Consider the following 25,836-nt stretch of genomic DNA (forward strand, 5'->3'; position numbering starts at 1 on the left):
ATGGCTTATTTGATGCAAATCAACCATAGGGGAATCCACGATGGCAACCTCTGTAGGAAGGTACCATTACTATGTCCCCACTTAGATTACATTGACATTTCTGGGTTAATTTGTTTTCATAAAAATAATAATTTTCCCCAATCCTTTACTCGTATTTGGGAGGCAAAGAATCCCGATACTCACTTGAATCAATGTTTCTCCCCCTCCCCTACTAACCAAAGTGTGCTTTCCGTCTGCTTTCAGTGCCTGCCCATCGGTGGTCATGGGTTCGTCCTGGACAAATACACCTGCCTCTGCCGGAGAGGCTTCTACCATCCCAACCGTGTGGCTGTCAATGGGTTCACAAGTAAGTTGATGCGCCCTCTTATATTTGGTGCTTGCAACTGAAACCGAAAGTAAAACTGAAATTGAAACTGAAATTGAGAGGAAAAAAGAGGAATGGCAGTTATTTGTGTATGGCATAGAGAATATAGTTTTCGTTTATTATCTTTTTATTTCCTTTAACCCTCAAACAACCAACCATGCATTAGAACAAGACCAACAAACAGAATATGGAAATAAATAGCTGAACAGATGTGAGCTCTCATAATATATGTACACATTGTCTAAATTTGCATCGTCCCATCATCGAAATGTTTGTATCCGTAAAAGGAAGGCACTCGTAGTGAACCAAGGTAAGACGTGTTATAGAGTGTAGCCAACAGTATGTCCTATCACAAGGCCCCCAAAACCAACCACCACATCCTGCACTCTTCTGGGCAGAGGGAAGAGAGTCAGCCCCACTCTCCCTCCGCTGCAGAGCACCTCTCTCGCTACATAAGTTAGCTCAGCTCTGCGTGGCCGTCAGTCAGCCGGAAGAGCAAACAGCCAATGAGACGGAGCTATAGTGTGAGTATGAGTCATTGCGACTGAGTCACTGAGTGTTTGGGGAATATGGACGTTATTTGTTTGTTTCTTTCAAAGGCCAAATCCCTCTAAATCTCAGAGACAAAGGGTGTTTTCCCCATAAAGCGTCTTTTTTAAACCCAGCCTCCTTTATCTCTGCTGCCATGCGGGCCATCCTCGCGGCTTCACTTCCCTCCTCTGGGCTCCTCAGCCAATAGAAACCTTTCCCTTTCTCTCGTAACCATTTCCCCTTTGCTCCATTTATCTTCTGAGAAGAGGAGCCTGGTGTTGTGAGAGGGCACAGGGGTTGCTTATTGAAGTACCACCGACTTTAATTCTCTCACTTTCTCACATGACCTCCTGGGATCTTCTGAACCTCTGAGTCTAACACATTTAAACCACCCGTCCATCACTTCCGTCAGCCCCCCCCCCCCCCCCCCCCCCACCGCAGCACCAGCAGTCCCTTCGCCACCACCCACCACCACCACCACCACCACCCACCACGACCACCCACCACGACCACCTCCACCACCACCACCATCAACACCACCACTATCCTCCCACCACTACGAACTCTAACACCTCACCATTACCCCCACAATCATGACCACCCCCACCCCACCCAACCTAGCATCACACCCCCTCTTCACCACCACCACCATAGACCCACTTCACCACCACCACCATAGAGCCACTTCACCACCACCACCAAGAGCAATCCACCACAACACCATAGAGCCACTTCACCACTCACCACCATAGACCCACTTCACCATCACCCACCATAGAGCCACTTCACCACCACCCATAGACCACTCACCACCACACAGAGCCACTTCACCACCACCACCATAGAGCCACTTCACCACCACCACCATAGAGCCACTTCACCACCACCACCACCATAGAGCCACTTCACCACCACCACCATAGAGCCACTTCACCACCACCACCATAGACCCACTTCACCACCACCACCATAGAGCCACTTCACCACCACCATAGACCCACTTCACCACCACCACCATAGACCCACTTCACCACCACCACCATAGACCCACTTCACCACCACCACCATAGACCCACTTCACCACCACCACCATAGACCCACTTCACCACCACCACCATAGACCCACTTCACCACCACCACCATAGAGCCACTTCACCACCACCACCATAGAGCCACTTCACCACCACCACCACCATAGACCCACTTCACAATCACCACCATAGACCCACTTCACCCTAACCATCCCCTCACAACCTCTACCACCACCACCACCACCCCCACCACCACCACCACCACCACCACCACCACCACCACCACCACCACCACCATATTTTGTATCAATCAAGAAAGGTTAGAACATGCAAATAGCGCTATCCTAGCATGTCCTTGGTTTAACAATATATTGCAGCGCAGTATGTTTCTGTGTGCTTTAGCTTCCTGGGCTAAGCGATATCCACTGCTCATCCATATGAGGCTGATCCTCCGACTTCATGCCGGCCATGACCAGGGGGTCGGATGTTGACTACTCATGTTCACACTTTAAGATCTGTCTCTTAATAGCTGACAGGACACTGGTCGCGCCGAGGGAAGGACGCAAGTAACCTTCTTCTTCGGAAAAATGTATTTCATCATATTAACAATATTAGTAGGTGTCTTCTGTGGAAGTCTTAGGCCTGTTATAAGCCCGTCCAATCATTGCGTCTGAAACTAATGGATGGCATGCTTGTCTCTCTAACTACCTACCTGTGCACACTAATTGTGCACAACCAAAGTCTTCCACAAGGCAAGGCTAGGCAGGCCTTTTGCTAGAGCAAGCGAGCTAGTCCCGCGTGTTGGGGGATCGGATCAGTCAGGGGTGGGATTTGTTCATTTGGATACTTTCAAAATCGATAAATTCTGGCCTGTTTCTCCAAGGTCACCCGACCTTTATGGCCAAATATAGTCAAATGGAGCTACGAGAAAAGATCTACGGAGGCTGAAAAACTGGCCAATGTCAAATAAAGGTTGAATGAAGGTCAGATAAACTCAAAGTTGACCCATCGAGCCGACGTCGATCTTCTTCCTGTGTTTCCACAGGGGAGGCCGAGGCTGGGAGACCGTCCCAGAGGGAGGACAGCAGCCCTGTGGGGGACGAGGCCGGACCCTCGTCGTCCTCCAGCGCCTGCATGCCCTGCGCGGAGGGCTGCGCGTACTGCCGGGACGACACCCCCTGCCTGGCGCGCGACGACGGCCCGTTGCGCCTGGCCGTGCTGGCCTTCCAGTGCATGTGCATGCTGCTGCTCTTTGCCAGCATGGTGCTGGTCTACCGCTACCGCAGGAACAAGGTACAGCCTCCTACTTTTTTACTCTTTGGTAACTAGGGTAGTGCGTCACCGTGGAAACGGTTTGATGACGTTTAGAACCTTGCAGTTTTTATCCAATTAGACTAGTATTGGACTATTTAGTCGCTTAGCTAATGCTGTTATCCAATCGTACTATTTGACCAACTAACCAGTCACTAACCAGACCCTTTATTTATGATCGGTTGAATGCAGCAATCTCATTTTGTGTATCATACTTATATTACTATGTGTTTTTCTTCTTCTTTATTAACATAATCCAACAATTATGCCATGTAGTCATTAGGCCCGTTTATCCAAAGAGACCTCCAAATCACACAAATTCGTCTACTATCGTACTATGAAATCATTTAGAAGATACTTTTTCCAAAGTGAATTTACAGTAAACTACTAGTGACTATCTGCTGTGAGTCAAACAACCGACCCCAACAATATCCTGCCACTAACTGGAGTGCAGGAGAGTAGCTCTGAAAAATCTGAAACAAGGTTTATTTTGGTTCAAATAAGAGTCAAGTGCTACTCCAAAGATAGTGCTTATACACGATAGAATTACAACTATTGACGCACAATGTTTTGTTTATCTTATCCTTGCGGCTATAGTTTCAAAGTACAGTTTGCGGCCCAATTTCATTGTATGCTTGTATTTATCGCTGAGTGTGGGGTATTTAAATATGAGTCATATTCTGACTCATAATTCATGCTCTCCCTTATGGCCATGATGTTCTGGCCATCGACGCACTCTGAATGAATTAAACAGTGATGATGTACGTGGGCAGTTTCAATGAAAGCTTTGGAATAATTTGAAATGGCTGAGAAAGTGCAGTTCTGCCTGGAACAAGAACTAAATATGTATTGGTACCAAGCCTGAATTGAATAAACCTTTATTTGTATTTCTTCGTAAAGAAACCTTAACCTGCCACAGTTAAAATATTTACATAAAATATTCTGTCATGTATAGTCATTACAGAAATTCAATAGATGATTTCTGAGTCACAACACTATTCTATATAGTGTACAGTTGAGTGAGAAGATCTCCATTTTCTCCTGCGCCAAAATGTGGTGTTCCCCCTCCTGCCAACAAAACAGATCAACATTCTCCCTGTGAGGCTGGGAGCCGGGCTCTCTCTCTCTCCCCCAGCTCCCTCCTTTATTCATCTCCTAAACCTACCTTCTAATGGACGGCTCCGCGGCCCCTCTCTCTCTGAAAGCCCCTGCAGCGCTGCGTGAAACAGAGCGCAGACACGTAGTTGAATGTGTTCAGAAGGGGTGCGCAGAATGCCTTTGAAAGGGTGAGCGCCCAGATAAAACGTCCCCTGGGCTAAATATTTCACTTCTGTTTCACTGGCTCTCCGCCGTTGTACTTTCCTTGCTGTATTGCAGTGTGTGTCTGTTGGCTAAACACTTTACACTGCCCCTAGCAACTAGTAGGGACTAGCTCCTATTTTAGTGTTACGTTTTGGATTTATGGTTCGGCCGGAGGTCAGTCATGTACAGTACAGCTTCTTTTGACTCATCTACCTCCATGAGCAATTATAATGTCGTAGCTTATATTTTAAGCCGTTTGTTTGAGTGTGAAATGTATGGATTGAGTTTTTTCTGCTCTAAATGTGCTCTAAATGTCTCGTAGCGTCATCTCCACTGTCTTTTAAGTTCGATTCCAGGCTGATTGATGTTGTCCTGTGCCGTCCTTCTTCATATTTCACTCTATTGTATGCGCTCCTTGTAATCAGACCGTGTGTGTTGAGACTTGAGGCATGTTTTTGCTGAACAGCCAATGAATGGCCCCGTTCTGATTGCTTCCCTTCGATTGGACAGGGCATCCGGGCGTCTGGGCTGATTCTGCTGGAGGCCATCCTGTGTGGAGCGCTGCTGCTGTACTTTCCTGTAAGTACGTTGTGTGTGTGTGTGTGTGTGTGTGTGTGTGTGTGTGTGTGTGTGTGTGTGTGTGTGTGTGTGTGTGTGTGTGTGTGTGTGTGTGTGTGTGTGTGTGTGTGTGTGTGTGCTACCAGCCATGCCTCTGCTCAGAAGGTGCACACATGGGAGAGTGCTTTCATGTGTGCAGTAATACTCAAATGTTTGCTGATAATCTTCTCTATATTCTTCTTCCTAATCATATCCTTAATGTGTCCCCTCGCTGGGGGGAGGGCAGCCGGCACGACCTTCAGATGACATTGGGCCGGTCTCCTTATCCATCCAACATCCATCCATCACCATCAACTCTCCATCCCTCCTCAACCCTCCTCATCCATCTGTCCATCATTCCTCCACCCATCATCCATCAACTCTCCATCAATCTATCCCTCCATCCGCCATCCTCCATCCATCCATCCATCCATCCATCCATCCATCCATCCATCCCTCCCTCCCTCCCTCCCTCCCTCCCTCCCTCCCTCCCTCCCTCCATCCATCCATCCATCCATCCATCCATCCATCCATCCATCCATCCATCCATCCATCCATCCATCCCTCCTTCCCTCCATCCATCCATCCCTCCATCCATCCCTCCCTCCCTCCATCCCTCCCTCCTAAAGTGCATTATGGACCTGGTGGGCGAACAACACTTTGTTTTGTCAGGCTTGTCAGACACAGACTCAGCAGACAAACAGGTTCACACCCCAACCCAAACGTCTCTCACCCGCCTGGAGCTGTCGAGGTGTTGCTTTTTTTAGACCGGGGGCATCGGCTCAGATGGGGAATCTCAAAGACGTTGAGGGGGGGGGGGGATGATTGCTGGTTTGAATCCTCTGGTCCTCTTGGAATTGAAGTGTCGAGATGACAGCGCTGTTGACGTCTGAACAACAGGCATCCATTTTCCAACCACATCCCTGCTACGTCATGAACAGACCTGGGATCCAGTATGGTTAGGTAATTGATCATATGATGGATATTATTTTACGAGTCACAGCATTAATAGTGAGACCAGCGACTAGCACAGAGCCCTCGACATAGCCATGGTAGCTATAGATGAGGCTAGCCCAGCGCTGGGGCTTTCACTGTATGGGTGTGTGGCTGTGCTGCGGCTGATTCAATTCCAGCGGAGCCGACGCCGGGCTGCAGGCTTAGCAGATCATCACAGAGGGAATGTAATTAAAGGCAGTTGATGAAGTTCGGGCTAATCAATGCAATTAGTTGCAACAAGGTCCTGGGAACTAATACGCTCTGAAACAGGATCCGATGAGAAGTTCGAGCCAGGATGTTGGCTCGCGCTCCGAGAGCAACTTCCTGTTCAGCGGGTCTGTAATAGAGCTGGCTAGGATTCTGTTTGCTATGACTATTAAGCACATGGCTTTAACCAATGAGACTTGCAGAGGATTTCCTTCCTCTCTATGATGCCTACATGTAGACTTAGATATATTGAACCAAAAACCTTTTGGCTGGAAGTCAAACACCACGACCCCATCCCCCTTTTGATCATGTGTGTGTTCGAATCCTCGACCCTGTGAGATACTACACTTAGCTAGGTTTACCGGAGGCTCGGGTTACAGGAAGTGAGGGTCGACCGTTTCCTGGCAGTATTCAGTAAGAGGGAGCCGGTTACAGGACAAGTGTGTTTCCCTGAGTATAAATACCCTGTGTGTTCCCCGGCGAGGAGGCTGAAGGTCAGGTACATGGAGGCTTCCAGACATGTCAACAAGGAGGTCCTCTGTGACCTTTTCCCTAACCTTGCCTTGTGATTAATGAACAGGACACGACTATAGACCAGCGTTAGATAACTATCAATCTGTTCCTTCCGGAAGCTTCCTGGGAGCGTTTAACGAGCGTTCCGTCGGCTTTCGCATCCGTTTGGGGAAACACTGCCCTGAAGATCAAGTGAACGATGTCCACTGCGGTTTGCTACTGGCTCCGTCCGAACTGAAGGAAGTAAACGGGAACGATCACTCATACGCGATGACATCGTTCTCTGTGCATTGATTGTTTCTGACGTTGCCCCCTATGGAGCGCATGTAACGGCAAGTGGATGGTTGATGGATCACCGATGGCTGAGCGACACATTTTCAGTGGAGCCCAGGGGTTACGGTGAAGCAGGAGTCCGCCCGGGTCAGAGCGGTCTTCAGACATGGGTTTGATTTGTACATGGAGGTAACGTGTTCTAAATGGGTCTTCTCAAAAAAGAAGTGTGTGTGTGTGTGTGTGTGTGTGTGTGTGTGTGTGTGTGTGTGTGTGTGTGTGTGTGTGTGTGTGTGTGTGTGTGTGTGTGTGTGTGTGTGTGTATGTGTGTGTGTGTGTGTGTGTGTGTGTGTGTGTGTGTGTCCCCAATGGGATTGTACCTTAGCCCACTCCCTGGTCATGTGATCTGGGCCAGGTGATGTCAGCTGATCAAAGGAGCCAGCAGGACGGCTGAGCCAACAAAGACCTTTGGCAGGTCGAAGGTCAGAGGTCAGGCTGGAGAAAATAGCAAGCTTGCACTGCTCCGGAGAAAATCAACAACTAAGAGACTGTTCTCCAAAAAAAGCATTCGGACACAAAACATATCTAACCATAACTTCATCATTTTTATTATATTTTATACCAACGATAAGCTTGCACATTATCAGTTTGAATTAGCGTCTGGGCTCACTGATATGCCATGCTGTGGAGCCAGTAGTCAAAGCAAATCTTTATGTAATAATTCCACTGTTCAGGACAGACTCGTGTGTGCATGCACACAAGGACACACACTTGCACTTCTAAATGTGTCACATGCAATGTGGCCCGAATAAAATTAGAACATTTTCTGTATATGTGCGTGTGTTTGTGTGTGCTTGTGTAAGGCAGACGGAAGTGTTCCAGCAAGCGAGCACAAAAGAAGAGACAAAATTACGTCTCAGGCGAAGATGGCTGTTTCTATTTCTGGCTGTGGAGAGGAAAGTGTGTATGTGTGTGTGTGTCTCTGTCTTGCTGTGGAGATGGTATTCTGTGGATGGTGGGATTGAGTATTTATGTGTGTGTGTGTGTGTGTGTGTGTGTGTGTGTGTGTGTGTGTGTGTGTGTTCTGTCTCACAGAAGATGGGCTAGTGCGTGCGTGCCTACCTGGCTATTTGTGTGTGCGTGTGTGTGCTTGCCTGACTGCTTGTGTGTTCTGTCTGGCTATAGAACAGCTATGTCTGTGTGTGCCTCTGTGTGTGTACGTTTGCACATACACACGGTCCCACAAGACTAGAGTGTCTTTTGCCAACAGATATATTATATATATATACAGTTGCACTTGAAAAGTTGAAAAGTTACTTAAGTTACGTAAGTCTGAACTGTTCTGTTCCACAGCGTTCCGGTTCACTTCTCTAGCCTATTTGGCGCTCTCTTGTCGTTAGCATCGTAGCTCACCTCAGACTACCCGTCAGAGGGCATCCACCCCAGTGAGGGCTCCTCTGCCTTCATGCTCCTCCTCAGGACCCCGGGGCCTGCCTCCACTGGGAGCCCGGCCCTGGCTGGCGTGCGAGTTAGCAGACGAGACGTCAGAACTCCCCAGGAGGCTAATTACAGAGCGGCGCGGCCAGGTGACGCCGCGCCCTGACCTGACGGGAGACCACACAGGCCGCCTCACGCCCCTCCTCCTCCTTCCCTCTCCCGTCCTCCCCTCTTCTTTGCCATCATCTCCTCCCTCCTTCCCTTGTTTCCTTCCTACTCCTCTCCTCCCTGCTCTTCTCCGATCACCTGTCTCCTTCCCTCCCCCCCTCCCCCCCTCTCATCTCATCTTCTCTGTTTTAATGTATTCCCTGCTCCTCTCCTCTTAACTCCACTCTCTTTGCTACTGCTCTCTTTCCTCCTCCCCCCCCCCCCCCCCCACTCCCCTGTCTGATCCTCTCCTATTCGCTCCCATTTCCTCCTCTCCTCCCACCTCCTTTAATCCCTGCCTCCATCTTCCTCCCTTTCCTTCTGTTCTGTCCACACCCTCCTCCGTCTGCCTCTACCCCCCTCCTGTCCTCTCCTCCCCTCCCTCCCCCCCTCCTGTCCTCTCCTCCCCTCCTCCCCCCCGCCCTGTCTCCCTCTCCTCCCCATACTGACACCTTCACACTGAACTAAGTAGTTCTTGGAGTTGCTGCGTGTGTGTGTGGCGGAGCCTCGGCTCTGAGCTCGTCAGACCTCCGCTCGCCGTGCGGGGAGGAGTCACATGACCGTCCGACGCCCCCGCAACACAACGCCGCGAGGAGAAGATCAGCTGCACTCCGTCCAGTTGGATGGATGGGGTGGACAGACAGAGAGAGACACACACAGACACACAGACAGGTGGATAGATACAGAGATACAGAGAGAGAGAGAGAGAGAGAGAGGAGAGAGAGAGTAGAGAGTAGAGCGCAAAAAAAGAAACAATTTAAGAGAGTCTAATTCCTGGCTAACAGATACTCTGGGAACTCTGTTTGTCGATAGAAAATATACACCGAACGAAATATCAAATGCCAGAAAGAAAGAATGATGGAAGGAAAGAAGAAAGACTAAAAGAAAGAGAACGAGACAGAGGCAAGGAGAACATTGTTCCATGGAGATTCCTGCCGACCGGCGGACACGCTCCACAGCGCTCCGTCTCCCAGGGAGCCGTGTCCTGGAGGATGACAGGTGAGACGCCGTCCCCGGTCTGGGCTGAGAGCGATGTAATTTTACCACCCGCCCCCCTCGGGGAGCGCTGACGCGCTGGAGGAACCCATTAAACCATGGCCTGCCAGCCGCCAGCCACCAACCACCGCCCGCCCTCATATAAAAACACATTTGTCGCGATTACCACAGCTCCACCCCGCCCCCCTCCAACACCCACGCTTGACCCCATGGGTAACCCGCCCCCCCTATCCGCGCCCAGCCCCCCCACAGATGGACCTTGAGCATATTCACAGAACAAAGCCCTCCTCAGTAGGAACGTCCACCTGGCTACTGGGCTAATAAGCGCCGCTAGCTAACAAGCTAACTAGGCAGCGCAGAGGACCGTGCTGCATGGGGGCGGGGCCTGAAGACTGGATGAGCAGGAACATTGGAATCATACAGTAGTGGCAAAAACATGAAGTGGTGATGGTGGTCATGATGATGGTGAGGATGAGGATAATGATGAAGAGGCCACCAGCCAAGGTGGATCAGGGGTGAAACGTGATGAGTTCTGTTTTGACTCCGATCTTTTTTCCTTTCTCTTCACAGACAAAGCGAACGATAGGACAGATAACTTTTGTTCCATTGGGTTTTAGAAAAAGATTCTCTGAAAAACAGGAAACATAATTTCTGCCCCCAAAATACTCAGGTAACAAAGTAAAAATTGCATTTAGTTTATTCATTATATTTTAAGACCCCTTAGCCCAAATTAACACACTCTGCCTGTGATGCCCCCTAACCCTTACATGTTCCTTAATAACATGTATCTCAATTCACTACATCGCTTTAGATAAAAGCATGTGCTTCATCACATCATCATCATGAATAATTGAATGTAAGATGTAATCTGATGAAATCTATTAGTGGGTAGTTGATAAGTTTAACTTAAGTACATCAGGTATAGTGAGGTCTTCGTTTGGGTGGAAGCTACGAGTCTTCAGGCCTGACTAATCGATTGCCGAGCATCTCTGACCTTGACAGGAAGAGGGCTTCCGCCTGGCTAATCTATCCCAGAGGCATTCATCCTCTTTATTGATTGATCGTGCCACCCTATCACACACACACACACGCACGCGCACGCACGCACACACGCACGCACGCACGCACACACACACACACACCACACACACACACACTCAAACACACAGATTTACATGTTTATTACCTCCACTTTACAAAGTCAATTACAAGCGGGTTGCCGGTTCTGTGCCGGTCGTGCTCTAATTAAAACCCTCTCCACCGGCCATGTTTGCTGGCGTGTAATTTGGTTGTGCACGTGACGTTTTCGCCTCGCCGACGGTAGCTAATTATCACAAGCTCCCCTAACACAATGTGACCTGTATGTGCGTCTCGCAGTTGTGTGCGCAGACGCGTCGTGTGTGTGTGTGTGTGTGTTGACATGTCGCCAGAGAGAGCTGTTGACAGGCCGCCTGACACGCTGTTTCGGGACAGACCTCCTTCTCATTCTGTGTAGGTCTTCGGTATCATCACCGGAGCCATTTAAGACAGGACTTGGCTGCGGTGAAATCCTACCCACAATCGCTCTTGCTCTGTCACTATTGGTTTGGGCCTCTCTCAGATTCATTGCTAGCGGCGCTGGGTATGTTTGTGTCTACGTGTGTCTGTGTGTCTGTGGTGTGTGTGTACGTCCAAACTTGTGTGTCCGTGTTTCCGCACACCCTTATGTGTGTGGAGTTGCGTTACTCAGTGTCCACCTAAGTGAGACCCTTCTCCATTTTGTTAAGAAAGACTTACAGTTAACTAGTAAGTTAAGGGTTTGATACACCAAGTCAGGTCCATTTCATCTGTAAAGCCCTTAGTCACAATAAGTCTCCAAAGGGCTTCAAAGACTTGCATTATAACACTCCCCTCAATCCTCTTAAGGACATGGAAAATCTCCTATAAATCCCAGATGGAAGAAACTTTGAGAAGGAACTCAGAAGAGGGATTCTTCCTTCCAGGGACGGTTAGGAGGGCAAAGGTTGCCCTATGGACAGAGGAAATATGCTATCAAAAAACAAAGCAGAAACAAGGGTTAGGTAAACAAGCATTCGATTCAGAGTACATTCTTAATTCAGAGGGAAATGCTCTGTAAATGTCCTATGTAAATGTAAATTGTTCATACTTTGACTAGCTTACTGTGAGAATTCCTCTACTCACAAATAAATATGAACACAAAAAATCAGTAACCATGAAAAATATCAAAAAAGATGAATTGTAATTTTTACTCTTATTATTTCTTTTTACTTGGATTACCTGGATATTACCCTTATATATGTTCACCCTGGAACCACAGCCAGAACAACCACAGCTGGGGGTGTGCTGCGTCATCCCCATGCCCACGAGGACGCTCTCTCACTGGGCTCGGGGAGCCGCTGAACGGGGGTGGGGCGTGGAGCCAGCTGGTGGTGAACGAAACTGGAGGTGATGGTGAGAAGCATGATGGGTAATCGAAAGGGACGCAGGGTGTGAGTGGCGTGAGTCGTCATGACGCACCAGCAGTTTTTCCCCGCGTCAGTCCGGATGCTTCTCATGTCGCTGACGTCATCGTTTCAAAACCTCTCAAATATATCGTTAGAATGTCCCCACGCATTAATTTGATGTGACGCGTGAGTCATCTGTTTTTGAGGTAAGGGTTAGGGGGCATCTTGCTCAAGGATGCCTCCAGGTGGCCAATGGACACTGGGGGTTCGAACCCAGAACCTTTCAGCTGGGAGTGGAACACGCTACAGTTTTAACAGATTAAAACGCAGCCCAGAACATCCCAACCAAGCCGCCAGGCCCACCCGGCGCGTGACAGAGATCCAGATGCCGTTCCTCTGTTTTTCTAAAAGTGTGTCTTGAACCCTGCTGTCCCCTTGTGATTTTACTCTTCTATTTTTTTCTGTTCATCCGTGTGCGGTCGGTCCCTCGGGAACCTGAACGTGCGTCAGCAAGTTGCTTGGCGCCGGTTCGCTCTTTATCGAGTCCTCGGTCCCCCAGTGTGGTCTGGGAGATACAGGACAAGTAGATAACATATACACAGGGATATTGTTGTTATGAAGGCTGTTTTACTTTCACTCTGCACGGTTAAGTCGGTGAATACCATACGTGGAAAATGTTATGTAAATAGTAAAACTAGGCTCACTCGGGAGGCTAGAAAAGGGTTTCTCCTCGGTTAAGTCTATTCTGCAGAAGTGTATAATAGAATTGTTATTATTTTGTAAACATGCCATTGTGTAGATAAATTAAAAGACATTCAAATTAAAATACATTTCTAACTGTACCTCACACCTCGCCCACTCAAATCAACGACTTAGTGCTAATTCAGAGGATTACAGTGCGCGCCAGCCGACCAGATGCTCAACAGAAGTGACTTTACTGTAAACGTTGTTTACAAAGTTGAAGCAAGACCATGGCTCCTCCCTTGGGTCCTGGCCCCTCCCACAGGCCCCTGCTCCTCCCACTGGGCCTTGGCTTGTCCCACCGGGCTCTTGGCGTGCCCCAACTGACTGCAACCCAGCATGCAAAAAACATCCACGCAACCCGCTTCAGTAGTACCGCCTAAGGGAACGAATTAATGCTTCGGCTAATCGGATTAACATTAACAATCCCACAGGGAAAATCGCTGCACATCTGCAACCAAAAGATAATTATGCTGCTCAGATGGGTTTTTGCCGCCTTTTATGTTTTTTGGAAGACAGTCAGTGTTTGCTTTGTGTGTGTGTGTCTGTGTGTGTGTTTGTGTGCGTGTGTCTGTCTGTGTGTTTGTGTGTGTGTGTCTGTGTGTGTCTTTGTGCGTTTGTGTTTCTGCGTGTGTTCGGTTGGGCACCATTTCAGTGATTTGTTTCTTAGTGGCAAAAAACACATGGCTTTCTGCCCTCCCCTTTGGGTCAACTCTCTCTGGGTGTTTTGTTTATTTTTAACGCACAAAAATCGTTTTCTCTTGCAGTTAGAGTACGAGAAACACAGAAACACATCCTCCGTCTCATATAGGGTGCCGTGTTGGAACGCCAGCAGGGAATTAAAATGTTGTTCGTGTCCAATGCGCCTCCCCCACCTGATGACACGCAGCCTGTACCAGCGTTGCCGTGGCGCGGGGAACAGTCACAGCGTTAATTACTCTGCATGATGTGGAGGAATCTTCAGGTGCATTCTGGGCCGGAGACATTCATCTCCCCTGGAGGCTTGCCAGTTAATGAAAAACACCAGAAGCGTGTGTGCGTGTGTGTGTGTGTGTGTGTCTATGTGTGTCTCTTGCACGCCCGGCTGTACCAGGGATATCTCACGTGTGCGGACGCCAGATGCGCCGTGATTGCGGGGGACGTGTCACAGCTGAGCGCCACCTCGCTTTGTGCGTTTCCAACACACTGCGTTGTGTTGTGCGTGTCGTGTCGCGTGTTCTGTGTTTTTTGTGTTTATCACACAGAATTATGGATCGCTTTAAAATGGCAGAATCTTTGAGTGGTATAAAGGAAGAAAGAGGCTGGAATGAAAGGAAATGAAGAACCACACGCTATGACCTTGAAGGGATTTCAAGGTCAACGCTTTTCGTCTAATTGGCCAATTAGCTCAGCTAAAGGCTGGCTGACTAATTGGTCATTAAAAAGTGCCATCGATGAATACAAATAGATGACGTCCATCGTACACATGAACTAGAATGAACCAGTTCTGTGTTGTTTTGAAAGCGGTCCAATGAGGACGGATGCAGACACTTCCTTTGACTCGGTTCACCGTGTAGAGTATGGAGGTATGAGCGCGTGTGTGTCTGTGTTCCAGAGGTGTGAGCGTGTGTGTGTCTCTGTGTTCCAGAGCTGTGAGCGCGTGTGTGTCTCTGTGTTCCAGAGGTTTGAGCGTGTGTGTGTCTCTGTGTTCCAGAGGTGTGACCGCGTGTGTGTCTCTGTGTTCCAGAGGTTTGAGCGTGTGTGTCTCTGTGTTCCAGAGGTGTGAGCGTGTGTGTCTCTGTGTTCCAGAGGTGTGAGCGTGTGTCTCTCTGTGTTCCAGAGATGTGAGCGTGTGTGTCTCTGTGTTCCAGAGGTTTTAGCGTATGTGTCTCTGTGTTCCAGAGGTGTGACCGCGTGTGTGTCTCTGTGTTCCAGAGGTTTGACTGTGTGTGTCTCTGTGTTCCAGAGGTTTTAGCGTATGTGTCTCTGTGTTCCAGAGATGTGAGCGTGTGTGTCTCTGTGTTCCAGAGGTTTGAGCGTGTGTTGTTCTTGGGGGGTGTGTTCCAGAGGTGTGAGCGAGTGTGTGTTTCTGTGTTCCAGGTCCTCATCCTGTACTTCCAGCCCAGCGTGTTCCGCTGCATCCTCCTCAGATGGGTTCGACTGCTGGGCTTCTCCACCGTCTACGGCACCCTCACCCTGAAGCTGTACCGGTAATACACCCTCACACACACACCCTCACCCTCAAGCTGTACCGGTAATACACCTTAACACACACACCCTCACACACACACCCTCACCCTGAAGCTGTACCGGTAATACACCCTAACACACACACCCTCACACACACACCCTCACCCTGGGCTGTACGCGGTAATACACCTAACACACACACCCTCACCCTTAATCTGGTAACCGGTTAAGTACACCCTAACTCACACACCCTCACACACACACCCTCACCCTCAAGCTGTACCGGTAATACACCCTCACACACACACCCACACCCTCAAGCTGTACCGGTAATATACACACACACACCCCAAGCTGTACCGGTAATATACACACACACACACCCTCAGCGTGTACCGGTAATATACACACACACAATCCAACCCTCCAAGGCCTGTACCGGTAGTACACACACACACACCTTCAAGCAGTACCGGTAATACACACCGACACAAACACTCAGGCTGTACCGGTAATACACTCACAGGGTGCAGTGCGGTACATATCCAGGTACTTTAGATTCATGGCCTGGCGATGCACAGCTGGACGGAGCCTCATGGAAGCAACATCATGGTGCAGCACCACTGCTAGGATTATCAAAGGCTCACTTGTGGGGTTCTCCTCGATGAATGAACACCTGCTCACACTATGTGAGCGTAACATGTTTCCATAAACTGCCGGGTCAGGTTAAAGATATGTTTTAACATAAATTATCAGGCAAAATGACAATGCGCATTATACATTCTCCCAGTGGGACTGTGGAGGCCGGGTGAAGAGCCTTTGAAACCTTTGTAAGTGTGCTGCCCGGACAAAATCGTATACTCAATGCTAGCATACCAATGAGATGCAATGGGCAGTCAATCCAAACAAGATTAACTGAGAGAGGGAGAGAGAGAGAGAGAGAGAGAGAGAGAGAGAGAGAGAGAGAGAGGGGAGAGAGAGAGAGAGAGGAGAGAGAGAGAGAGAGAGAGGGAGAGAGAGAGAGGAGAGAGAGGACAGAAAAGAGAAGGAGAGACGGAGGGACAGAGAGACAGACAGACAGACAGACAGACAGACAGACAGACAGACAGACAGACAGACAGACAGACAGACAGACAGACAGACAGACAGACAGACAGACAGAGCGAGCCAGGCCCCAGGGGCCAGGAGAGAGATTTTAACGTGAATTGACAGCCTTGTTTGTTTTGCGGGGGTACGGGCGATATTCCGGTTGGTAGAACAGGAAAGTGGATCGTGATTCAAGTTGGAGGTGTGTGCTTCGATCCGACAGAAGTCCATTAACCTTTACTAGGTCCCAGTTAATCATCCAATGTACAATAATAGCAACACGTGTGCAAACCTTCCAACATACATGGCGACAACTGCACACTTGAGGTGATACATTGATGATGTATTATTAACTACAATATATATATACAGTATATGGCCGAAACCAGGGCGTTTTGGCTGTGAGTCAAACAACCAGCTTATCTGGCGGACAGTTGGCTGACCGACCCTCAGCCAGGTGGTCCCGTCCCACCAGATGACGTCCCTGGTTAACGAGAGGGCGGGGCGGCCCAGCCCAGGTTCACGTGCACAGTTCACGTGCACGGACCGTTGACGTTTCCATTAGATAACGGCCGCTCGTTGGGCAGGAACACAGAGGAGGGGCTCACACCAGCAGGTGTGGAGGCGGCGGGCTTAACGAGGAGCTCACCCCCCCCCCCGTTTGGCTGCGCCGAGGTCGTCGCTCAAAGCCTTGTTCTGCTCCGATCAAACAACAGCCGGTGTCGTCGTAGGAAAGGGGCTTTCTGGGAGTCGTTTTGAACGATTTGCTGTTCGATTTACATGGAGGTTACCCAGGGTCTGAAATCCACTTCTGTGCATGTCATTAAAAGAGCTACTCAGCTTAATTAGTAGTTTCACTGGTAGGAGTCCAAGGTTTATGGGTACGTTTATGATTTGTAAATCACCCTATAGAAGCAACAAAATGTTACGCCACCATATTCAATTGATTAACTGGATTAAGTAAATTGTATACTCATGGTCAAGCTGTTCAAGCTGTTATACTGCAGTCCCAGAAACCAACTGGACAGAGGTCCGACCTAACTGTCTCTCACTCAATCCCTGTTTTCTTCACCTTCTCCTCCCCCCACATCCCCCTCCGCCTCCGCCCGCAGGGTCCTGAAGGTGTTCCTGTCGCGCACGGCGCAGCGCGTCCCGTACATGACCAGCTGGCGGGTGCTGCGTCTGCTGGGCATCATCATGCTGGTGGTCTGCTGGTTCCTGGTGGCCTGGACCTCCGCCGTGTGCCAGCACCCGGACCCCCGGGGGGCCCTCATCCACGTGGGCTACACCCCCGACCGGCTGCAGTTCAGCATGTGTCTGATGGACCGCTGGGACTACATGATGGCCGTCGGTGGGTCCCCTGCTTTTAATGTGAGACGGCGGCTCAGGAGGTACAGCGGGTTGGCTGGTAACCGGAAGGTCGCTAGTTCGATCCCCGGCTCCTCCTAGCCGAGTGTCCAGGCGTCAGTGAGCAAGACGCTCACTGCTCCTGATGAGCTTGGTATCGCCTTGCATGGTGGACTCCGCCGTCCGTGTGTGATTGTGTGCATAAACCGTTTGGATAGAAGCGTCTGCTAATGTCAATTTAAATATTATTTTTTCATTCATTTAGAATTTTCGAGGCCGCATGACGGTTCTATACGAAGCGAGCAGAAACATACAACAAAGTACCTTCGCGCTTCGCTCAAGTAAATCCTTAGGTTTCTATTATTTTTACGGGTCGTGCTACAAATATGAACTAAAATCTGCGCTCTGTGCGCAGGCTTTAGAATCATGACTGGACTCTTATTTTGCAACACAATGTGCAGGTTACATTGAGGCAACATAAGGTAGGGCTGGGCGATTACATTTTATCGAATTTCATTCGAATTTTCGATCTCGATTTAGATTTTAACGTAAAATGATCACAAAACTAATGTAATCAATTTCTTTATTTTGTTTTATTGTTTTATAGAAAGAAAGAACAGTTGGATACATATCTGTACATTATTTTTGGTTTGAACATTTTCTTTTTGAACATTTTGTGTATTTATTTGAGGCGAAATTTTAAGCTCAGTTACAAAGGGATTTTGTGAGAGACATGCTGAAAAAATACATCATGTTTTGAAACTCAAAAATAATCGTTTGAATAATCATGATTTCAATATTGACCAAAATAATCGTGGTTAGGATTTTTTCCATAATCGAGCAGCCCTCACATAAGGTAACAACATAAATATATCTATCTCAAATGTATGTGATCAAAAATGAAATGTGTTTATAAAAATGCATTTGATTAAAACACACATAACTATAAGCGCCTGTATGTGTGTGTCCCCAGCTGAGTTCCTGTTCCTGCTGTGGTCGGTGTACCTGTGTTTTGCCGTGCGCACCGTCCCGTCGGCGTTCCACGAGCCGCGCTACATGGCCTGCGCGGTCCACAACGAGCTCGTCCTGTCGGCCATCTTCTACATCGTCAGGTAGGCCCCAAGCTCCTCCCCCTGGGAACGGAGCTCCCAGCAACACCCAGACGGCTAGCAGGGGGCAGAGGCATCGCAGGTTATTTCAGTCCTCTATTGTAGAGATAAGATGACAAATATAGATTGTATATAAATATATTTATACACATTTTGATAATTCGACTTAATCATCAAGTAATATACCAAATAAATAATGTCTAGCTTGTAGAATGTCAAGCAGCAAGCAAGCTAACTGCTTGATAAATCCTAATATTATTATTTTTTCTGGTCAATTAAGTTCAGATCTAATTCAGTTAAGATTTAAAACAAAATTCTTACACTGCTTGTCAAATTTAAACATCCCTTTGGTCTATGGTTACTTTTGATAGGCATTTGCCCTTTATTATGACATTTAAAGACATATTGATCAATTGATAAATGAATCAATAGATTAATAAAGGACAATTGCAGCACAATACATACAGTCTAGGGTCCCTGATGAAAGTCCTCAGACTTTATTGTAAAATACGACTAGATGTACTTTATTAATCCCATACGGGAAATGTGGGTACCTAAATTAAACAAATAGCCCCCCCCCCCCCCAAAAAAAAGACTCTATCTACACAATTTCACTTCACTATAGGTAGTAGCAATGTAAAGGTAAAATGCTAATTGAAAATAAACATTGCTGACAACATGCGTTGCTGTGGACCAATAGCGGTGCAGTGTGGCTGTCGGAGAGAGATCTGCTGGTGTGGAACATTAAACCGTCTGGCAGGGAGGTACAGCCAATCAACAGCGGCGGAATCCAATGTGCTGGCCGAGACAGGAGCACACAGATCCACTTAAGCTCAAAATAAATGCAGTGTGTCTCCTCCTCCCAGCTTCCCCTAGCTCTGTCTCCCTCGGTCTCCGGGAATGCTCCAGACAAGACCGAAGCAAACGAAAGCTGATATGTGTTCTCGTGCTAACCGATCTAGAAGGCTGGGCTAATGGAGTCACAAAAAGTGCTTGCATTTATTTTCCACTCATTTTAAAAAGTTCATTAATCAGTAATCAGTAATTTATTCATAAATGTTTGGTTTTGTGTTGGCAACAGGGAGACAGAGGCATAGCTGTTATTATGGTTCTTAAACAGAGTTGATTCATGATATTGAGTTATGAGGTTCGTAGTGTGGTAGGTACTCTGTGAATTGGTTTCTTAATGGATCATTGCGTAGTGAAAGGTTGCGCTGCAGGAGGCTGTGACACAGAACCCATGTGACCCACATCCTGTTCCAGGTGGATTTAGATTCTTGTGTTTCAAGATTGTGTTTTAATGTATTTTCCGTCTCTCTCTATCTCTCTTGATTCATGTCTCCTTCTCTTTCTCTCTCTTGCTCTCCCCCTCTTTTCCCTTCTCTCCCGCTCCCTCTCCTGCCTAATGCCTTTCTGTCCACTCGCCCCTGTGTGTCTCTCTCTCGCTGTCTCTCCACTCTCTCCTTATGTCTCTCTCTCTCTCTCTCTACTCTCTCTCTCTCCACTCTACCCCTATGTCTCTCTCCCCTCCAGGTTCACACTGGCTTCAGAGCTCCATCCAGACTGGATGCTGCTGCTGTTCTTCACCCACACCCACCTCACCGTCACGGTCACGCTAGGCCTGCTGCTTGTCCCCAAGGTACTCCTCCTCCACCAGCACCCCCACACAGAGTAACAGGTCCCCCTTCACTCACCTGCTCTTCTAAGGCCAGCCTCACTTCATCAAATGTGGGCACACCTTCGCACAGACAACTCAACTTTTTTGCTCTGAAAATACTGTATAAGATATATGTTTTAGATATTCTATTTACTTCATTGAATAACCAGACAGGTCCCACGTTCAGAAAGTTGTCCTGCTATTGACTATTTGGTAATTTAGTAGACACTTTTATCCAAAGCAACTAACAGAGATTTATTTAAGATCCATTCCATTCAGGGAGCGTGAGGGGGTAGCTGGCTCTAGGATGCCTACATGTAGACCGCAGACTTTACGGTGTGAACCCAGAAACCCTTCAGCCTCTCATCCATCATGTCCCCTCCTCTCAGTTCCTGTTCACCGTGAGCCACCTGAGAGACGACATCGCCTCCGAGGCCTACGAGGACGAGATGGACATGGGTCGCTCCGGGTCCTACCTCAACAGTAGCATCACGTCGGCCTGGAGCGAGCACAGCCTGGACCCCGAGGACATACGGGTAAGCATCCCCAACCCCTCACTCCCATCATTCCTGACCCCCCCTCGTACCCCCTGATCCTTTACCCATGTCTTGTCGACTACCCTTTCCGATGTATAACCCTTTGGTGATAACCTCACTTCACGGCTGTGAGGCCCACAATGCATTTTTTTCGATTGCAGACGCCGGACGAACCGGTCCATCTCAGTGCTATTATTGGCTGTGGTGGTGGTGGTGGTGGAGGTGGTGGTGGTGGTGGTGGTGGGGGCGTAAGGTCTTGCGACAGGCATTGGGAAAAGCGTACCAACGTGAGCGGACGTGTCTGTTTGTCTGTTCAGCGCTGAACAAGTCTCTCTCTACCCTCAGAAAGTTTTGCCGAGGCTATGCCCGAGGCTTCTTTCACTTTGTTTACCTGAAGGACTGATTAGATGAGTCCATAAACTGCACAATCTTACGAGCGGGCGAGGGACGCTAAAAAGAGGATAAATGAAGTAGCAGAGCTATGAGGCTGTTTCAGACCTAATGTGAACGTTAACCCACACTCACGTTTCCTTATTTTGACGCTGTTCCAGAACCGTCTTGTCTGTCCTTGGCTTTCGATATACCGCCCATGCCGCATCATCGAGTCACTCTTGCAGTCATACACATGCTGCATGTCTCTGTGCAATCAATGTGGGCTTTTTTTGTATTAATGTGTATTGTTTATAAACATGCATCTCAAACATCTCAAAGAAGATTCATCTATCCTCAATTGATCAATGACCACACTGTTTCTGCTTACTATCCTCTATCCCATCCCCTGCTATTTCTCCCCCACCCCCCCAAAAAAATATCAAGGAGGAGCTGAAGAAGCTGTACTCCCAGTTGGAGATCTACAAGCGGAAGAAGATGCTGGCCAACAACCCTCACCTGCAGAAGAAGCGGAGCTCCAAGAAGGGTCTGGGCCGCTCCCTGATGCGGCGCATCACCGAGATCCCCGAGTCGGTGCACCGGCAGTGCAGCCGCGACGACAAGGAGTCGGGGGAGCATGGCAGCAACCGCAACAGCATCTGCCAGCTGAGGAAGAACCCCTTCGACCCGGCTCTCCAGCCGGGCAAGACCACCCAAGTCAAGGAGGAGCCCCTGAAGAACAAGGTCTTCTCCCTGAAGAAGTCCCACAGCAGCTATGACCACGTCCGGGACCCCGGCGAGGACTCCAACGGCTCTGCCATGGACAAGATGGAGGTCTCCGAGGCCGAAGGCTCGCTCCTGGACACCCTCATGGGCAAGAAGCTGGTCCGGAAGAATTCCGACGAGAAAGTGGACGCCGCCAGTGAATCCACCGAGTCGGTTCCTTTGGTGTGCAAGTCGGCCAGTGCGCATAACCTAACGGCGGACAAGAAGCCACTCCACCCGAGGACGTCCATGCTGCAGAAGTCACTAAGTGTCATCGCGAGTGCCAAGGAAAAGACGATGGGCTTGGCGGGGAAGAGTGTGGAGGACAGCAGCAAGAGGAGCCAGCCGAAGAGCAAAGACACAAAGACGTCGGCCCTCGACCCGGAGGACGAGTGCCAGCCCAAGATGATCAACAGCCAATCGGTGGAGTACAAGCAGACGGCGGCCAAAGGCGGCATCATGAAGCAGCAGGTGAGCGGCAGCCAGCCGTCCATCTGCTCCGACCCGGCCAAGAGCAAGGAGCTCTACGACCTGTCCGAGGTGTGTCCCTGGGAGGTGGAGGACCTCCCAACCCCGTCTGAGAACAAGGTGCAGAAGCACGTGTCCATTGCGCCGAAGGAGACCACAACGCACCATGGCGCAGGAACCAAAGCGGTGAAGCCCCAGCAGCAGCAGAAGCAGCAGAAGGCTTCGGACCTGTCCCCGTCCAACCCCAGGAACTCTAAAGAAATACCCAGAAATACTGTGGAGCGAGCCGATGTATGTCCATGGGAAGAAGGGGGTGGAGGTGAGGTTGGCCATTCGGAAGAATCAAAACCCTCTGGTCAGACTAGAAAGCCTGGACAGCCTGCCCCGAGCCCTCAACCTCAAACCTCTCGGGTGGATGTTTGCCCCTGGGACGCTGAGGAAGCTCAAGTCCCAGACGATTCGGCGCACTCGCAGGACACATCAAAACAGAGGAAGTCCACGACGCAAGCCGATGGGGGCAAGGGTAAAAGTGGCCATTTGGACCCCTCCAAAACAGACAGCTCTCTGCAGACCTCGATAGCAAGAGCTGATGTTTGTCCCTGGGATTCGACGGCAAGAGCAGACGTGTGTCCCTGGGAATCTGACGCCGATCCCTCAGAGTCTGTGAATACCGAGAGGCCGGCGAGGTCGCCAACAGCTCCCATGGTTACGGAATCCCCTTTAAGTAAGAAGGTCCCAGCGGCGTCTTCAAGAACGGCAGAGAGAGACAGGGCGAGGGAGAGGTCGAAATACCCAGACGACGAGAGAATCCGAACGAAAGCCAAGGAAAAAGGCAAATCCTCTTTGGAGAAACACGCAAGCAAGCCGAAGGTGGTTGAGGTTTGTCCATGGGAGGCGGAGGTGCAGCAATCACAAGCAGTGGAGAAACTGAGAAGCGTCAACATTGGCGCGGCAACGGTGAAACCGGCTGAAGTCTGCCCATGGGACTTTGATGAGGCGGCCGGTCAGAAAGACTTGAGCGATCCAACAGCGAGGAAGACCAGCCCGAAGCCCAGAGGGAAGGTGTCAGGCAGCCCAAAGAAGGCAGATGTTTGTCCTTGGGACTTTGAGGACAGCACAGCGTGACCTTCAAACCGAAATGGACGATTGAACATGTAGTTCTTGTGTGTCTTTTTACTTTTATTTTTTTACTTCTGAATCCCAAAATATTAATTTTTACAATTAGTAGGATGACTTGGAAGAAGAAGATTATGAAACTCCACAAGTTGCCTTCCTTTCTGTGGTTTTGGATTGAAGTTGTCTATTTTGAGAGAAAAAAGGGTCAATATAAAAGAAAAATATAACAATAAGCATTCCAGTTTATAGTATCGATGGAGGTGGTTCGTAGTCTATACTTATGCAACTTTCCATCCATCAAATTTTTATTTGACAGTCAATGCCCAAAAACATTTCTATACTGTCAACTGTTTCTTTCTTTTTTTACATTTCCAAGACCATCCAAGCTTGGTTTGGAACATGACACGAAAACAATGAAAGGAAAGTGGATTTTTTTTTCCATGTATAACCAGAAACGACAGCAAAATACTGCTAATATGCGGGTTGGGGTGGGGGGAGGGAAACTCCAAAGCGCCAAAGAAAAGAGGTAAAGAGGAAAGAGCGTTGTGTCCGCTCAGATGGACTCTGGTCGGGGAGTCGATGGTGTATCCAGCAGTGCGCACTGTTTTGTAGAGGAAGCGGCCTATAGCACTTTAGCAACACCTGCTAAACGGTATTGAGTGTAGGCGGGGGATAGCATCACCTAGCAGTTAGATCATCCTGATTGCTCTCTGTTGCATCCTTAGCATGACATTACCCGTTGTGAAAATCGACGTGGGAAATGGTTTTGTCTTTTGAGTTCAACCTAATTTAACTGTATTTCTCAACTAATGCTTCCAAGTCTGCAGAGATGTACTTCTGTATGTGCCTACATAACTAGAAAGGTCTTGTATTCGGTCTGTTTGTACAGTAGTCCGGGCTAGTAGAGGGTATATACACAGCATGCAGAGCCCGGCAGCCAGAGAAGTCCTACTGCTTGCTCAGCTCAGACTTAGTACTCCATGCTTTGACGAATGCGTTCACATGTGTATTCTAACCAATTCTAATCACTTTCACTTCCTCATGCCTGTAAAATCATCCTTTGCTTCTTGTTCCCATATCACTAAAGACTTGTTTGGTCCGGGTGGGCGAATATATTTCTTTTTTTACATGGGGACAGTGCACTGTAATGGCAATCCGTCACAGTACACGCTCAGTAAAAAGAGTCACCTACGTCACTTTTGTACATGAATCCCACGTAGAGTGTCTGTGTGTGAGTGTGTGTGTGTGTGTGTGGGGGGTTGTGTGTGTGTATGAAATGCGTGTACATGTCTTTCTGTGTACTACATTAAGATGTTGTCAATCTCTGGTAACGTGTGTTAGGCTGCACTAGGTACAGTCTTCGCTGTTTGCTGTTCCCGTACTCAAGATGTCATGCATGGTAGCTGTAAGAGCCATGTTCTAATCCAGCAGAGGGGTTCTAGTTAACCAAAATATCTAGTTTCCGAACTATTTGTGGAGTTTGTCGGTACACTAATATTTGAATAATATGAGTTGTGTAACAACTAGCACTAAGCCTAGTCCCCGATCTTCACCCGACTAGAATCTTAATCGTGTAGCTTTCAACTTAACCCTAATGTTTACCCAACCATACTACAAACGTTTACCCCCAGCCGAAGCTCAAAAGCAACAACACAATCACATACATCAATATAACATTCTGATATATTTCATTTAAATCTTTGAGACAAACAAACCCCATCCAAACGTTTTGTAGTCTTCAATTTGGGCTTAACCAAACAATAAATAAGCAGCTAAAAATAGTACAAAAAGGAAGAAAGTAACATACATACACAGGTCAATATATCCGCCATGGCGACGCTAAACATGATTTAGAGGTTGCGAGTAATGGCCGCTGCAATTGAGTTATTTGTCCTATTGACCCAGCGAGGATGCTGGGAAATATTTCATACTTGGCAGCAGTGGCCCTTAAGAGTGCCACATTTGTCTCGGCTCCTGGAGTATGAGCTCCTGGGGGACGGGGGTCCGCGGCGGCGCAGCTCCTTGCCAGGATGATATATATGCTCCAGACCGGTCACATGCATTGTGACGGCGGAGGGCCCCTAGCGTCCAATATTAAGACAACGCAGCCAATCCCCCTCCTCCACTCTTAACATGACCCCCCCATCGACTCAGGAATTGGCTCTTCTTAGTTCTGGCCTTAATGTTGGATCAGCAAATGACCATAAACATATCTAAACATAATGTTTTGAACCAAATCACATCAATGTTTACCTATTTAGTGCTCA

At 48.6% G+C, this 25,836-nt stretch overlaps 1 protein-coding gene across 1 annotated transcript in view; it reads left to right on the forward strand.

The window, feature by feature from the left end:
* Nucleotides 1–23,877, forward strand: part of gpr158a (G protein-coupled receptor 158a) — a 47,364-nt gene extending 23,487 nt beyond the window's left edge. The window contains exons 3-12 of the mRNA XM_056584310.1: nt 244–346; nt 2,972–3,219; nt 5,050–5,118; nt 15,027–15,136; nt 17,315–17,553; nt 18,523–18,661; nt 20,192–20,297; nt 20,705–20,851; nt 21,668–23,077; nt 23,114–23,877. Coding sequence (XP_056440285.1) covers nt 244–346; nt 2,972–3,219; nt 5,050–5,118; nt 15,027–15,136; nt 17,315–17,553; nt 18,523–18,661; nt 20,192–20,297; nt 20,705–20,851; nt 21,668–23,077; nt 23,114–23,578 — 3,036 coding nt within the window. The 3' untranslated portion in view covers nt 23,579–23,877. The remainder of the gene's footprint in view (nt 1–243; nt 347–2,971; nt 3,220–5,049; nt 5,119–15,026; nt 15,137–17,314; nt 17,554–18,522; nt 18,662–20,191; nt 20,298–20,704; nt 20,852–21,667; nt 23,078–23,113) is intronic.
* Nucleotides 23,878–25,836: the final 1,959 nt, after the last annotated feature.

Source organism: Gadus chalcogrammus, chromosome 23 (assembly GCF_026213295.1).
Source record: "Gadus chalcogrammus isolate NIFS_2021 chromosome 23, NIFS_Gcha_1.0, whole genome shotgun sequence".
Classification (NCBI taxonomy): domain Eukaryota; kingdom Metazoa; phylum Chordata; class Actinopteri; order Gadiformes; family Gadidae; genus Gadus; species Gadus chalcogrammus.